This window comes from Glossina fuscipes, unplaced genomic scaffold, assembly GCF_014805625.2.
Source record: "Glossina fuscipes isolate IAEA_lab_2018 unplaced genomic scaffold, Yale_Gfus_2 113, whole genome shotgun sequence".
NCBI classification, from domain to species: Eukaryota; Metazoa; Arthropoda; class Insecta; order Diptera; family Glossinidae; genus Glossina; species Glossina fuscipes.
The window spans coordinates 253,964-271,624 of NW_023998456.1; the positions used below are offsets into that span (position 1 = coordinate 253,964).

The following is a 17,661-nucleotide window of genomic DNA, read 5'->3' on the forward strand; positions in this document are numbered from 1 at the left end:
TTGAAAACTTGCGATGACAGTGAAGTAGTTCAAATAAAATAAGCTGATGGCCAGTATAATAGAAGGCGTGTTTTTCGAAAATGTTTCTCAATTTTGAAGTTATTTGACATTAAAGTAATTTAATGCTTAACACAGAAAGGCGATAACGATCTAATAGCATATGAATCCAATTGCGTATATGCATACAACTATAAATGGTTAAAGACTGCATGAATGCGTAGACAAATTAAAAAACGATAAAGAAAATCCGAGATACAACAACAACAATTCACTCTTACAAGTAATACGTTTACAAAGTTAGCTAAATACTAGTGTAGAACCAAAACAATAAATCACATTTCAGCAAAAACGATAGCCACTAAAACACAAGTTCAAATTCAGGCAACGGCCAATGCATGACAACAGCTTGGGGAAAAAGTATTGAGTGTTTTTTTTGGTAGTTTTTTTAATTGAATTTTTCGTCTATCGAAAATAATTTACATTTAAGTGCGTACTGAACATTCTATTCAGATGACTTGAATGATGGCCGAAGAGTAATAATAGCTTGATGAAAAAGTATTGAGAGTTTTCTTCTTAATGATTTTTTTTTATTAAATTTTTCTTTTAATCGAAATAAATCTTACTTAAGTACATAATGACAATTATTATCAATAATGTTCTCTAAAATGATTTGGACAACAGCTACAGAATGATAATACTTTGGGGAAAACGTATAGAGAGTTTTTTTTTTTGCATTTTTGTTTTATTCAAAATATATTGTGCTTAAGCATATAAGGATATAACTATAGTCTATCTGGTCGGACGTTTTGCAACTGACCATTACGCTCTCTTTGTAGAACTTCCCAGCCTTCTGATCGAAAAAGCGAACTAAGTTATCTTGCACAGGCGTGTCTTGCTAGATGCATCTTATCCAGCCGCATCTAATGAAAAGATCTTTTAATATGTTGTCGTCGAACAGTTATAGTGATCAAAGCAAGGTTTAAGTTCGCAATATTAAAAAAGTAGAGCTCGGATTCGAATGCAAGCAGCGATGTGGTAAAGAGAGAAAGGTAAAAACCTCTAAATAGTTGCCCGCAGTCAGCTAAACTAACTAGTTGAAGAAGAATATTAGATGGAGATCAAAGCTACAGAAAATTCAAATATAATATAATGCGTATTAATTTGACTTATTAATCGAGCCTCGTTAAATTTATCAAGCTTTACCTATTCGCTCACTTGTAAATGAAGTCTGAGTAAATAATGTAGTGTACGAGATAAAGTGATTACGTTTGTATAGGTGCAGCCAGCACTAAAGGTAAGTATTTGGTTACGATTCCCTCTATGTATGGGTTTTATAGCCAGTCGTGTATGCATGATTTTGAACACAGAGTAAGAAAATTTCATTTTCAGTTGGAGTTCGCAGTTAAAAACGTTTACGTAAAACGACGGTAGACACACGTTATTTTTCAATTTTGTTTTTTTTATTTTGTTTCTTTCCACACATTAATTTTTTTCTACCATTTTTATTTTGGTTTGTTTTCCCCAATCTCTACTGTTCTTGATTTTACTTTCAAAATTAAAAAAAAAAAAAAAAAAAAAAAAAAAAAAAAAGACAAAGAAGGTATCTATCTATCTCTATGCGAACAGAAAAAGAAAAATAAAGATCGAAAACAAATTAATTAACTATTTTGAAAAATATCATCAAAAATTTGTCGCGATTTAAGAAACAAAAACCATTTACTTCTAAAATAGACGACGCGAAGAAGAGGAGAAGAAGTGAAGAAGAAAAACAAAAAAAACATTTTTGAAAATGTAAGTAAATTCTTCTTTCTGTACATTGAAAGCAAATAAAGCTAACTGCTTTGAAATTTCTATAGAAAGAGAAATTTTTTCAAAAAAAAAATTCTGAAAAACTCTTTTCTCTGATTTTGAATAATTTTCTTATGTAAAATAAAAACAAAAAAGTGTTTGGTAAGTATTTTGTAATTAATATCTCTGTCTCCTATGCATGTATATGCAATTGCTTGCATTTGTATGCTCACGCGCATGCAGGTATTGTGCACATCGAGGGATTTCACTTTCTTACATAATTTATTATTGTTGTTATTGTTGAACAACTTTGCAAAATGTGCTTTTTTTTTGTTCATATGCATGCATAACTCATCTCGAGTCTTTTGACTTCACAGTTTGGTTTTAGATCCCCATACGTCGTTCAAGCATTTGCGACATGCAATTGCTGAACAATTCAATGAATGTTACTACCAAACAACAACATGAACGTAATGTTAATTTAATTTTTAAATAGCAACTATCAAGCAGCTGAAGTGTATTCGATTTTTCATTTAGTTGGAGACATTCAACTCTAATTAAAAGCCAGTGCGGTGTACACTCTTCTGTCCGATCTATTCAACTGCTTTTAAATCTCTGTTAGCCGTCAGAATCGATGACACTATATAAACTTATTTTTGGGATCAAGTTTAGGGCATATGTACAAATACGTTTCCAAGGTCGAAAAGTTTATCTAGAAATTCGGTCAAAATTGTCCATTTGGTGTATAATAGAAGAAAGTCTTTTAAGGCCGTTGACCGTTAACACACCCAAGACGGTGGATACCATTCCACCTAGAACGAATTCCCTTTTATTTTGATCATCAATTTCGCCCATAGAAATATTTGCCTTCAGAAAAACACCTGAACAATGTATTAAAAAATTCTACGAAAAAATAGTCACGTTCATCCGTCCGTCCATCATCTGTTTATTGACATTAGTAGTCTAAGAAGTGTAACAAAGTAACTAAACACTTTCAGATAGTTACTCCGAGTGTTGGGTATACAAGAGCTCATCTAAGACAAGCATTTTTGTTACGCACTTATACAAATAGAGAAATAATTGAAATTTGTTTTCCATTTCTTTTTAGTTTTGTTTCTTATAGAAAAAGTTTAATGATTTAAAAATAAATGATAAATTTTTGGAGTCATTATGAAAGTTTTTTTTTTTAAATAAAAATAATGCATATATAATAATTTCACTTAAATTTCTCCTCTACTTAATGTTTTTATGGAAATTTAGAAAAAAACGCAAAACTTCATTTTTTCAAGGTCTGGATACATTGAAGAAAAGATTTTAAAAAAGATTTAAGGTGTAAAGCCTCTCTCTCTCTCTCTCTCTCTCTCTCCGCTTTTATGCTCTTCCGTGCTCTGTCTCTCTCGCTTACTCTATCTCTCTCCTGCTTAGAGTTTTGCCTTTTATACATGTTCGCAGGGTAGCGACACGGAGTGCCTTTAAGATAATGCAGTCTTGTTCACCTTTCAAACTGTAAATCAACAAGTATATCTAATTACATTAAAAGGAAGACGGCTAAGCCATGCGATCTGATCTTTCTTGAAAACGCTAAATATACTCCAAGCTATTTACAGGTTTTTTTTTTCCTCTTTTTTCCTTATCTTTTTCATTCGTCGATTAATTTGCTTTGAATTAAACCAACCATTCAGCTATGTTTTACTTCTCTCATCTATCCTTTTCGTTGATTGCATAGGGGGAGTTGAGTTTTAAAAACTTCAAAATCACAAATAATACGCAATTGTTTCACTTCGACACAGATAAATGAATGAATGCTCTCTGCAGGTTTTATTCATTTATTTACATATCAAGTATTTTCAAGGTAAGTCATTGGAAATATTATTGGAAGCTTTTCCGTGAAATTCCGTGAATAAAGAGACAAATGGGTTTTTTGCCTTCGAGGACTGGAGGATGATCTGAAAAATCCCCCTGTTCCCCGAGGCAAAAAAATGACTCCAACAAACAAAAGTAAAGTTTTAATGAAATGAAGAAATTAGTTGGTCACTGGAACCAACAACCGACTATTCCTTTGACGAGAACATTACGCTGAAGCCTATTTAGTCGTAACTGTAATAACACTTACTGATTGGACGTACATTCACTAAGCTACACCGAGGTGCTTTTCTCTTTCTCTTTACTCACTCCTTTCTGATCGTCACCGCGTTGCTCGTACAGACGCCATAACCTGAGTGATTGGTTAAATGAAAAAAGGAAAAAATCGCCACAAATGTTTTATACGCATCTTTGCATAAAATTGAATCTGTCCGCCTTTTAAAAAAGTCAAAATGTCTTGGCATTGGGATTTCTTTCTGCCAAATCTGTACTAATTTCGTATCCGTGGCCCTCGGGTGTTTTACTTGTTTTTAATTTAACTAATAATCAATTTTTCTCGCAAATATTAATTTTGCTTTAGGCAATGATGCATGAAGTTCATGTTGAGTAAAATAATTCATTTTCTATAGTTCTATATATATAGTGTAGGGCAGACGAAATAGTGAATGGAGTAAAGATATCACATTCGTTCTGTATTTGTTGGTTGTTTTTAAGTCTCCTCTGATTAGCTGCACGCTAAAGCAAAGCGCACTCTTGTTTTCGCTTCCGTAAGGAGACAATCGCTCAAAAGAAATTTAAAAAAAAAATCAAAAGAAGATAAAATGAAGAAGATAGAGCAGCAGCTGTCCTATCATTCTGGGCGCTTTAACATTTGCGGGCCTGCGCAAAAATGTCACATTACGGAAGCGCAGTCATTTCCTCAATATATGTTTCCTGTTATCCTCTTTTCAAAGCAATTTTCCAGCTAAGTTTATTAATTAGTATGCTATTGGTCAATTTGCACCTGTATGTCTTATAGTTTGTGTCTTTTGCAATAAAGGTGCGATTTTACGTCGGATAGTACTTGCAACTTTGGCCATAAGGATGAAAGAAAACAAAAAATCGTTTACTTGATCTATATTTTGCTCACTTTCCTGCTCTTTGTAAGTCATAAAAATTCTTTTCGCGAGAGGATCTTAGCTTTTCTGCCAAACTTCAAAGTTATTATTCAGGGTAAACTAATTTTACGGTTACACGCGTCGTGGAAAACATTGTCATGAGATTTCGTTCTATTGGGTGTTCGTATGATTGCTTATATCATGTTTGCGTTATTATTAATTTATTTGAAGTGATTTAACATTGAAAGGAAATGAATAAAATCTATCTACGAACGCTATCAAATTGATTTTGCTTTCAAAGTGGAAAAAACTGGCAGTCGCAACTTTTTAGGCAAACTGTTGTTTTTCCTAAAAATTCTCACCTAGAATTGATTCATATTTAGGTGCTACATACTTTCTATGGATGAATTCGTAAATTATGTAAAAATATTTAAGCTAAGTAAAATGTTTACATCTTAAAGCATTCCCTGCCAAGTTGCTTATGAGTAGACGTCATTTTCCGTGTATCGTTTTCGACACACTTTAAAAAAAGATAATGGTTTTTTAATAAATGCTTTATTTTGGTTTTGCGTGGAAAAATGTACCATTCTCTGTATATGTTCTAGAGGCATTAATTAATTTTCAAGTTCTAGTATTGTTTTTAAGTGCATTTTATCGTGTACTGAAAACGGTACACGTGGCAGAGAAGTTGTAAATATAGCTATACATCGAATGTAGTTCGACATGCGAAGGGCCCTAATCAATTAACGAATTCAGAAAGTTAACAAAAATTTCTGAGCCCGTTTAACGATATGTAACAGTATAACGTGTTTTTTTTTTTTTAACTTTTAAAATTGCAAAAATTGCAGTCAAACCGTGGCACCCATTGCACATGCTTCTAGGCCATGACCGACTGAGTTTGGAAATGCAAGTGCTCCAATAACAAATGCGCAGACAACACCCACAAATACGCTTGTATCCAGTGCTACAGCAGACATCGAAATTAAATTTTGATGTAAATATCAATTCAAATAAAATACCCGCCCCATTTTTAACGGATTTTGCAATGGATGACCACATTTCATCCTAAGCCCTTTAACAGTGTTTTACCTATGCAGCCATCATCATACACATGTCACAAGTCATGAAGCGACCGCAAGCATTTTCTCTTTTTTGTAGTGTGCGGGGGCTTGTTAACCCTCCTTTGGAAACAAAATTTATATTGAAGAGTTTTAAAGAGCTTAGAACATTGCTCGCGAGTATCAAACTTGATGCAAAGTCACGAAAGCGTACTCTTTCCCCTGCGATTAGTAATGCAATTGCGGCTGATATTGTTGTTCGTTCACAAAGCTGACTGTAAACTGTCTTTTGTTTCAACTTCCTTTTCTATTTATTTATAGTTTAAATAAAATTACTAAACAATAATAATTTTGTTTATTATATTTACTTTTCACTATTATTTCATCTTAAACGCAGTTAACGCTTTTTTAAAATGTTTATGATGTCATGCTACGAAGTATTCATTGCAATTTTCATACGAAATTTTTTTGTAAAAAAAAAAAAAATTGCTTTTAAGTACGTTTCATGAAAATCAACAATTGTTTTGTGTTGAGCTTACTACGCTGTATATATATATATGTAATGGGAAAATTGAAATAAGTGAAAACGTTTCAAGGGGAAACAATTTTTTGAAAATTTAATTATGGATAAATGGATAAGTTTCTTTTCATTAAAAGCATACAAACGTACTTATGCTTAATATGAATTATTCATTATATGAAATATTATTCATAAGATGAAGTTACAATTACAAAATATATATATATATATATATATATATATAACACTTTCGCTGATTGTAGAGAAAACGATATCGAAACGAAAACACACAAAGTAAATGGAATTTTACTTAATCGTGCATAAAATTTGTAACGTTTCCTAATAATCTATATAAGCAATTGAGCTAATGATTGCGCAGAGCTGTATTTGCCATAAGATAATTTTAAAATAAAGAAAAAAAAAAAAAAAAATATGTTTACTACAAACAAATAAAAAGAAGACCAGAAAAAGTAAATGCAAAACCTGATAACCTAGTTAGGGTAAAACTTATCTTTTATTTGTATATGCGATGTAAAAACAATAATTAGTTTTTCATGAAACTAATAACGCGGACAGAGAAAAAGGTGTTTTAAAGCATATCTTATCAGTCAACAACCTATCCATCTACCTATCTAGCACGATAGAGTTAGTTTTAATTTATCATCTATCTCACAACATAATAAACCTTGAGGAATATATTTTGCTTGCCGTCCTATTTGTGAACCTGTAAAGCGTTCTTTTATCTCTTCTAGCTTACACTTCACGCTAAAAGGCAATTGATATTCTTAACGGTTTAAAACTCAAAGCGATCTTATCAACATTCTTTTAGAAAAACAAAATGATTTGTATACCTTACGTCGCTTGTAGTTCAAGGTACATTAAGTCAACGCGCATGTAGATTCATCATCTTATACAAGGGCTATCATGAAAAGTACACCTTAAGAACAAATTCTTTTTTGTGGTGCAGGGTATATATTAAGGTTATGGGGACTATTGTAACATCCGGGAAGGCTTAACATTACACTGATCAAGTCAAAATCATTTTGTAAATCGATCTAAGCTTGTCTGTCCGTTCGCCGCCCTGATGTCTGTCCATGTACTGAAGTGCTTTGAAAAAATTTTCAAAAGTTTTCAATATAGGTATGAAAAGTTCGGCTGGGTTGGGGCAAATTTGTTAAACTCCCCCTTACCTAACCGCTCCAATGAAAACTGAATCTTTACATGAACAAAAACCTTGTAAAGTTGTGTCGTAATAATAAATTAATAAAGAAAACAGCCATTCCGATTTCGAACCACGTGGGTTTATTTTCTGCCTACTACCGCATGTAAGGATTTTCAGGAGAGGTAAACCATAAATGTGCCAAAAAAGCCTATTAGTTAATGTTTTATGATGAAAATTTATTAATGGGAGTAATGTGAAATAAAAATTAAGTGAATCGAATTTCAACCACATGGGGCTATTTGTTGACCGCAACACTTTTAGAGGCTGCCATGAAAAGCAAATCCTTAGTTGAAGGGAAAACCTAATTTCTAGCTTTTCATGACGAAAGCTGACAAATAACCACCTTTTTTGTTAAGTAAATTAAATTGACTAAATTTGTATCACCTCACGTGATGTTTTAGGCAGGCCTCGAGTGTGCGGGCTGTCATGAAAAGTATGTCTTTGCACGAAAATAATGTGTAATTTTTAGATTTCCAAAACGAGTCAATAATTGCATTAGGCGAAGTGATGTAGGCTGTCTAATGGCCGGCCCTGTCAGCCTATAATGTTCTTGCGAGCTTTTGAGTTCAAGTTTGGAATATACATTAAGAGTATCTGCAATGTGTCTATATGCAGGATAAGTTTAATAGGTAGTGTCTTCTCAGCCATTCTACCTCTCTCTCATACAATAAGTTTACAACTAAAACATTTGTTTATGTGCTTATTGTTAAAGCGTTTTGCTTAATCTTAAACTTTAAAATGTGTTTTCCCGCAACAGGCATTTGTGATTATGTTCCTACTGGTTTTGGAATGATTTTGTGGAGTGAAACTTTGCTCTTCACACTAACCTTGGATTTTGGTCCTAAAAGTCAGGGCAAAGCTTCAATTTCAATTGCAATATTCACTACTCATAACCAGCCAGTGTAATCGATCAGACGCATGAACATCCCCGTTTTATGTAAAGCATTCCTTTTAAACGAGGGATTGCCATATTCAATTTTCAAGATTTTCTTTCTACTTTAAAGTATAGTGTATGTATATAAATAAAATTAAGTTGAAAAAAATTGAATTTATTTGAAAGGATTGTTTGTTGTCTTATTATGTTTTGTTCAGTTCGCACTGCAAAAACTTGTATTCTCTCGTGTATTTCACTTCTTCTATTACCTTTCTTAATAAATAAACGTGTTAGCTGCAAGCTTGCGATTTACAAAAGTAAGTTCTAAAATGCCGAAAATTTGAAATAGATGGAGTTGGCCTGTTTTAAAACGAACAACTAAGAGCGATCTTATCGTGAAGCATATAATTTCAATTTTCTCTCAACAGAAAAATGCGTTCGGTATCTGCCTTTTCTTGCTTCTTACCACAGATTTGCGATAATCAAAATCCTTTATTTTTTTGATATTGATACCAAAAATTAAGGCTACTTATGCACAAATTCTTGCAAAATGTTGCTATTTTAAGCACATTGTTTACTTTGGATTGTTTGGATTGTTGCGAAAACTAACTCAAATGGCAACAATGCTTTCTATGCTTTCCGTTCGATGTAATAAATAACCCAACATCCATCGTCAGCTAGAGAACTCCTTTTTCACTTTTTTTGTTTTTAAATTTTTAATTAATTTTCAATTAAAATTTGAAGCGAAGAGAAGAAGGAGGAATCCATACCTACAAAGTTTTTAAGCCTCTGACGCATTAAATAGTATTCGCTAATTATATAAGCAGATGTGTATGAGTGGATATAAGTGAAATAAAATTACGCGTAGTTTAAGAGTTTTAATTTAGTTGAGAAATTTGAACACACATTGGAAATGGAGGTAGACTGTGAGCTGTTATTATGTAAAGGCACTAAGTGAAGAATAAATTTCCTCCTTTGGTTTTTGTAACGCAATGATGGCCAAATGGAAGTGAGGGAAATTGTATCACTTTCAGCTCAGGCGTAGCATACCGAGAAAATACATTTGTTGCCAAATTGTTGTGTAAGTAATTTTAGTGCGTCCTTTACGTAATCGGATTAATTTCGAAATTTTAGCACTTGAATGAAACTTAAAGCTCGCTAAGTAGTTACTGATAAAAAGTCTATTATGATTTATTATTCTATACTAAGATAAAGTCTTCTTCCATAAGATTTGTCGATTGTTCTTATATTAAATTTGTTCTAATTTTCTTTTCATTTTAATCAAAATTCACTTGAAATTGATGACCATCAAGCGTCTATACTGCAAGACTTCGAAATACAAAATTAAATTCGTTTTATTAACTGTTTACGTTTGAAGATGTTCGTGTGCAATTTTAAAATCGGCAGTCAACTGTTTGCGATAGCTAGAGTCTTAAATCCTTCAATTCGGAAAAACAAGAACGGAGACCAAGTCTTTTACACCCATCGCTACTTAATACTGATCAGTAATATATAGACCCTATATGGTCCGTGAAGCTTCTTCTTAGATGCTGCAAATGGTTTGATAAAGCAACAAAATTTCAATATTCTGTATAGCTGAGTAGGCGTGGCACAAAGCAACAAATTTTTTTATTTCTGTAAATGAAACTCTCAGGTTATTTTGCGCTGTGGTCGGGTCGTTCGACCAATTTCGCTCAATTTCAATACCCGCTTTCAAAGTTTCTGATTATTCAAAAATTGTGTCTTCGCGAATGCAGATTAACAGGATTTTCCGTCTTCTTTTTAAACTCCATATTATATTGATTGGGTGGGTGTGTGCTTAAGAGAATTTTTTTATTACTACGCACGTATGAAATTCTTTATCATAAACTTTACTTCTAAATATAATTTTGTTTTTATTCGCGTAGAAAAAGTTGAAGAATTTTATTTTATTATTATTATTATTATTATTATTATTTTTTAATAAAAACACGTTTTCTTATCCAATTTGCACTCACTCGGTCTCCATTTAATCTCTCATTTAGAATCTCATTAATCTCTTAGTAAAAATAAAATAAAACACAAACACTTAAACATGTCAAGCATCTTCTAAAAACACACACACTTACTTATACGTTTATAATACATGTACCCATATAATTGTGTGAATCTTGTTGAGGTTTTAGATAATACATCATCATCACTGAATATTAAGTATTCGCGCACACAGACAACCAGGCAAATTTTTCAGTTGCTTCAACATTCTTATTATTGTCTGTACTCATTGAAGGGGTATATTAAATTTACGAATTGTCTGCAACATGCAAGTAGTATAAAATACAAATAATAAACTACGAAATGTATACATTCTGGCCTAGCGCACGAGGAGACATACCAGCTTGACCGGGTTACGATCAAAATCTCACGATATGGAAGAGGAGACAATTTAACTGTTACGACTCTAGTTCACGTAGATAGTAAGTATAAGTTGGTGGACAGGAAGAGGATAAATAGGAAGGTCACTTAGCTCAATCGAAAAAGCCAGGTAATACTGACAGAGAGAAGACAAAATTTTACGATCTACACATGACCATTAGTATATATCAAAGAAAAATTTCCTTTTAGAAAGTTTCATCAAAGTATGATTAGAAAGACAGCATAATCAAACCATGGGAGCTTCGCACCGTTTACCAAACTTCTGCTATTTCTATTTTTTCCAAATTATTTTCTAATCTTCCTTAACTACGGCTGTTAGGCTTTCAGTGTTAAAGGTTACGTCTCGACTCTTACAGTAGTAATCCTTAACAATATCTTCTTGCCAGTTTCGAAAACTACCTGAATCAATTATGTGGCGGAATATGTTTAGATGATTTTTAGATTGGAAAAGAGTTTTTAATTCACGAAAAGTCGATATATCGAGCGAATAGATCTTGTACGTGATTCTATCTTGGAAGCAAACAATGTATGCAAACACTAGTAGCGGACATTAACAAATTCGGGTCAAGTCGTAAACTTAAGTTCTTTTTTGCTTTCATCACATCGCTATGAAAAAGACACGTATAAATGTGATAATTGAAAAGTTACATGACGCGTACAATTAATTTTAGTGAAACAGCAAGAAGAAATGATATATGTTAAAAATTGATATTGGATTGTAGACGAACTTTTTACACCTACGTGTACATAAAACAAAAGAAAACACTACACTATAGTGAGTTTCAAATAGCATGCAGTACTTCGCCTAATGCGGTTATTCGTATGTCGAAGAAGCGTTCCGATCCGAACCATCCACAATAGCGTTCGTCCTTAGGCCAAAACATGCCACTGTACCGAAATTTCTCAAAAATCGTGGTCTGTACGTTGAACACAAGTAAACAACTCAGACGCACGGACATCCAACCTTCAGAATCAATCCGGGTGTTATATACAAGCCCAAAAGTTTTAATATACCCATTGAGTGGGCACAACGAATTTTTTTCATGTTTATACAGGCCAGCGAAAGCTTTATTGTTGTATCTGTTGCAAATAATATACAGAAAACGTACTTTTTGTCCCCCGGAAAACAGGGACATTCTCATTTTATGTACGAACACAAGGGCGTCTTTCGATCGTTTCGACCTATTTCCCGTATCAGTCTGCCGGCAAGAACTTTCAATATTTTTAATAAATTTTAAAGCAGATACATTGAAATTTGTTATCAGAGAGATGCTTAGCATAGACAGACACAGAGACGGACAATCCCTGGGCGGACAGAGACACGCCTAGATCAATTGAAAATCCCGTGCCGATCATGAATTTATATATACTTTGCACATTCTGTGAAACTTACTTCGGGGGTGTTACATGTCGCTTGACAAAACGAATATGCCCATACATGCAAAAATGTATTTATGAGATAATATTATTAAGAGTTAGTGTAAAAGTATTTTAATGTGAAACGTGTTCACGTCTGATGATAACTAAATAGATGTCAGCGACAGTTATCCGATGAGTTGACGAAGATTACACTATATAGTCAGCAAATAAGTTTTTGCTTATGATTTTTACTGTTAAGAAAAATATTGAAACGAAATGGAAATAGTTTTATAAGTAAGCAAACGCAGACCGCTCAACATGTTCGAGAATGAAATCGATTTAGGAAAAGATTTTTTTTTTTTTTTTTTTGAAAAGATTTCTGCAAAGTTTTTATCATTTTATCACGAAGAGAGAGAATGAATGAAAGTAGATAATGAAGTTTACTGATTAAATCAAGTTTGCTCTGTTTACTCAGTTCAGTTTCGTAAATTAATTTAACTTCATCGTACACAAATAGCGAAATAACTGATAATTAAAAGTTCATCTCTTACTATTAGTAACAGTTGCTCCGCTGCAATCGTTTATGTTTGGGTATATGCGCAAGTGTTTGCTTGCCATATCGAATTTAATTACAGATCGGAGCGTATTAGCTGATGAAAAGTGCGTAATAAAAGGAAAAAGTTTTTGGCAAGAAAAAATAACGGCTCAAGACTAGCATCTTCTTCCTAATGCCACAGTATTTGCTTTGTGTTTCATTTTCAGCGATTTTTAATTTTCATTATCTTCTTCTGTGCATTCGTTAAGCCTTAACTTCATTTGTTGCCTTTTGTGTTCGTTCATTCGTTTTCACTCTTTTCACTTTCGCGAACAAAAACGTGCACTGAAGAATAAAAGGAATAGAGGCAACCAAAAAGCAATACCTTAAAAGCTGAACACAATGCAATCCTCTGAGAAGAGCTGCAACACTCGTAGCTGACATTTCATTACGGCAGCAAAGTCCTATGGTGCTGGTATAGAAAAATTAATTATGCGGCTAGATTTCATTTACATAAGTACCAACGAGCGCCACAAAATTTTTTCCAAAATTTAAACTTTCTGTGCGGACATCGTTGCTGTTCGCAATTAAGGAGTAATTCATATATTATTTATATATAATTAATTGCAGTCATAACTAACGATATTTAATATCATCGTATCATTTTAATATCATCTGCTATCTCTTTACGTAAACATCATTGCTTTGCTTGTTAATGCGAATGCATGCAGCAGAGATGAAGGTGGCCATCTCCATGCACCGTTGCAGTGATGCAATGCCAGATATATGTTTAACCATATGCGAACACCGACAACTATTCCATAGTTTGACAGTCGAATGTATGACGCACTCGACTCAGTACGTATGCATGCATTGTGCTTAGGCTCTTTCTTCCTTAAATAGTTTACACGAAAATTTCTCATTGAAGTCACCCGAATAAGAGATTTGTTAGGAATATGTGATTAGTCGAAGAACAGGAGGAAATCGTGAGTATTGCTCTTTCGCCTATATTTAGTACTTATTATTGCAATTGAAGAAGACAGAGAGAGAGAGAGAAAGAGAGAGAGAGAGAGAGTGAGAGAGAGAGATGCAAGGAGAGATTATAAAGGATTTTTTCTTCATCGCTGTAAACAGAAATATACAAATATCCATGAACTGGAGCGAAATCGGTTTTTCGAAATACGAATAAACTTTGCAACTACGAATAACATTTTTGATGAATGAAAAATTTGCTTTATTCTAATCCGCCAAATTCCTAATTTCATGACAACTCGACCTTGTGAGATACAAAATATTCATAAAACTATCGAAAAATTAAAAACTGATCTGCAAATGAAATTTGCGGCCTGGTATCGGAAGTGTGAATATAACGAGTTCGCCCTTTTTCTGAGTTACTGCAAAACGCTCTCAGGCAGTGTTGTAGAATGCTGAATAAAACTGTCAGTTCTTCATATAAGCTGTACGGAGCTTTCGAAATTATCACTGTAAAGCGGCGACAACATCGTTTTTTGGAGTTTTGACCAGATATAGCTTCGTATTTTTTCTACGACGTATAGCGCTACTAAAGTATTACTGTGGATGAGTTACAAAAGCAAAGCCATGAGCACAGCCGCCGCAATAAAATTGATAACAGATCTTTGAATATTTATGCATTTAACATTTACCCCGATCGTAGAAAGAAAATGGATGGACACCTATTCACATATGCAGTATATTATTTTTATATCCTACATCGCGTTTGCAGCAAGGATATATTAGGTTTGTGCGGATGCATGTAATATTCAGAAGGATATGAGACAAACACCCCTTTTATTATTCCGATTTAATTAGAATATGTTTCCTAAGCGATGTTAGCCCGTGCCGCCCTTCGGGGAGTACTCGTGGTGGCTGTTGTTTTCACCCATTCCATGACAAAGTGGAACAAATCGAGGTGCGGATAGGCCTCGACACTGACCATAGTGGGTTCATTGAACCATTTGCAATAAATAATCTGGACTCTGGTGCTGTTTCAGCCCCTAGTTTATAAGGATTGTCTAACAGGGGGCGTGAATTACCTTTAAATAATCCGCGTGGCTTGGCCCACCGTGGGATTGAGCCATCAAGGCAGGAACCCACGTGAAACCCATGTCTCAATCTGTTATCAAAAATAGGGCATTCTGCATCAATTGTCCCTCTTTTTCGTTGGCTCATTTTAACACTTTAACCTGTTTCACATTTATTAACTGCATAACCGAGGGAGACGGTAGTGAAGTTAGGTACAATTCAGCATTTGCAGCATCGTTATATGCGAGCAAATTGAATCATTTGAAATTTTAAACGTAACGGGCCGGACTTAAGGATGTCACGAGGCCAGCGGTTGCCCGTGCCTCATGTAGGATACTACATAGTGGCCCGTGCCTCATTATAGTAGTTTTGCTTGTTTTTTACATATATTATTCTACCTCGACAAGAGTTCATGAAATATGCTAAAATATGTAATAAAAAAATTATATCTATATATATGCATATATACGTACATTATGTACATATATTTTTATGCATATGTCTATTTGTATACATGCATATATTCATGTATATAGTTTAATATATGTAAATACATATACACCTATATATATAGTAATTCATAAATATAACTCTATTGCTTCGTCCACCTATCCCACAAAACACAACTAATCAGGACGAAAGATTAAAGTTTAACACATATTTTGTTGCTTAAAACGTGATGCCCTCGAAAGCGATGCCCACGAAACTCAGGGAGCCAACGAAACCTCCAATGTTTCTTTACATATTTTTTAAATACGTCGGGTTACTGGTCTAAAGTTCTGCACAAAACTGTAACAAGGTTATGAAAGCGTTCAACGCACAACGAAGAAAAAATTTCGTTTCACGCGTACATGTATTTTGCATAGTGAATATTGAAGATTACTTCAAAAACTAGTTCTCTTTGCCGCAATATACACTTATAAACGCATAGAAGTGGAATGAAAGAAAGAATTTTATCTTGGGCGAATGATTAGTGGGAACATTTTGTACTTCTTATCAACGCTTTTGAATTTAAGTAAAACAAATTCAAACCCATAAAATTGTCAACAATTTCATTTGTATTTGCGTTAATTAAATAAAAACGGAAGTTGTATATAAAAGTACTTTAGAGAAAAAAAAAAAAAAAAAACAATGAGTAAAATTAAATTAGTATTTAGCGATTGTATTGCATATAGACTCACATGCACGCACCCATCATCGTCGTCTGTACTATTGTTTCAACAAAGTGAATTTTTTTTTTTTTTTTTAGTTATTTCAGTTGTTAGAATATTCTGATACCATTCGTTGTGCGAATTTACTTACTACAATAAATCGATTGTTGTTTATTATAAAGTTCATTTTGACATTTATTATTCCCATGTTTTCGTTACAGTTTAAATTTGCTTTCTGACGTGCTGTTGCTATTGCTGATTACTGTACTGCAGTACACACGCTAGTTTATATCGATTTGTGAAATATTGCAAATATGTCACAAAGTGAAGTTAAGTCGGATCAGTCATCGGCAACAAAATTTTGCCATATTGTTAAGCGAGCGGATTTCGATGGTTACGGCTTTAACTTGCATTCAGAAAAAGCCAAGCCTGGTCAATTTATTGGTAAAGTCGATAGTAATTCACCCGCCGAATCGGCTGGTTTAAAGGAGGGCGATCGCATCATTGAGGTTAATGGGGTATCGATTGGTAACGAAAGTCATAAGCAAGTGGTGCAACGTATAAAGGCTATCGCCAATGAGGTGAGACTGTTGCTAATCGATGTCGATGGCAAAGGTGATAATGATAAGCAGACAGTCAATGGTAATGTTGAGGAAATTGTTGGCACCTCACAAACTGTGCCGGGCATTAGTGAAAATATTAACACGATTACTATGGTCTCTACTAAGCGGGTATCGCAGGAGAGTCAACAGAGCATTGCTACTGTGAGTGCCAATGGTAGCGATCAAATAGACAATGCCAACACCTTGTTATCGAATCCCAATACTAACAACAACGATACGATTAATGCAACAATGAAAACCATGACAACAAACATACCACCACCACCTTCAGCTACAATGGCAGCAAATAATAAGATGGCGGCAAACGGTTCTGCAAAGGAAGCAAATAATGCTTCGAGCAGCAATAACACTACATCAGCGAACGCTAATGGAACGGGCTCTATTAAGGCCGGCAGCTTACAGTTGCCTACAACTGCGGCCGAAATGCGCGCCAAACTGGCATCGAAAAAGAAATACGATCCAAAAAATGAAAGTGTAGATCTTCGAAAGAAATACGAAATTGTACAAAAACTTTAAAGAAAAAAATAAACATTTTCAAGATAAAGTCATAATAATATCATTGTCACGTATATATTTACACACACAACAAACACAAATATTTAATTAGATTTTAAGAAAAAATTTCAAAATTTCCAAAAAAATACTTCTCAAGCACCAACAGCAGCAACAAATTCACTTCTCGATTACATAGAATTCAATTAAGAAAAATAAATCTATACGCATATACCTACATACGTACTTATTTATATGTAACTAATAATAACTATAGTAATGGCTGCAGTAACGATAACAGCAAAAATGTATCAATCTACTTAAGTCAACTTGTTTTAAAAATTAAAAAAAAAAAAAAATTAATAAATTCTGAAAGTCGTCTAACAGACTTTTTTCCCCGATTCTTTATATCCTACAACATCCGTAAGACAAAGGTACACTAAGGTTTTTGCTGATGTACAGCAACACTCAGAAGGACTTGAAATAGAAACAACTTTTATTATACGCTTAAATTCAGGATATAAGCTTGCTTGTTCGTCAGTACGTCTTGTTTCCATGCGTGAAAATGATACGAATCAGACCACTTTTTCGACTCCTTTCCCATATAACGCATTATTTTGA

The 17,661-nt window shown here is 33.6% G+C and overlaps 2 protein-coding genes across 8 annotated transcripts in view; one reads left to right on the top strand and one right to left on the bottom strand.

Annotated features, from left to right (window-relative positions):
* Nucleotides 1–17,661, bottom strand: part of LOC119639736 (probable WRKY transcription factor protein 1) — a 158,061-nt gene that overhangs the window by 84,385 nt on the left and 56,015 nt on the right. The gene's annotated exons all lie outside the window — the stretch shown is intronic.
* On the top strand, nucleotides 1,642–17,268 carry LOC119639737 (Na(+)/H(+) exchange regulatory cofactor NHE-RF1). The gene is made up of 2 exons (XM_038037367.1): nucleotides 1,642–1,791; nucleotides 16,147–17,268. Exon 2 carries the CDS (start codon nucleotides 16,240–16,242, stop codon nucleotides 17,062–17,064), a length of 825 nt encoding a protein of 274 aa, XP_037893295.1. The 5' UTR covers nucleotides 1,642–1,791; nucleotides 16,147–16,239; the 3' UTR covers nucleotides 17,065–17,268.

Bases quoted from the DNA above. Each gene is read 5' to 3' on its own strand.
- LOC119639737 (XM_038037367.1), top strand. From the start codon at position 16,240: ATGTCACAAAGTGAAGTTAAGTCGGATCAGTCATCGGCAACAAAATTT.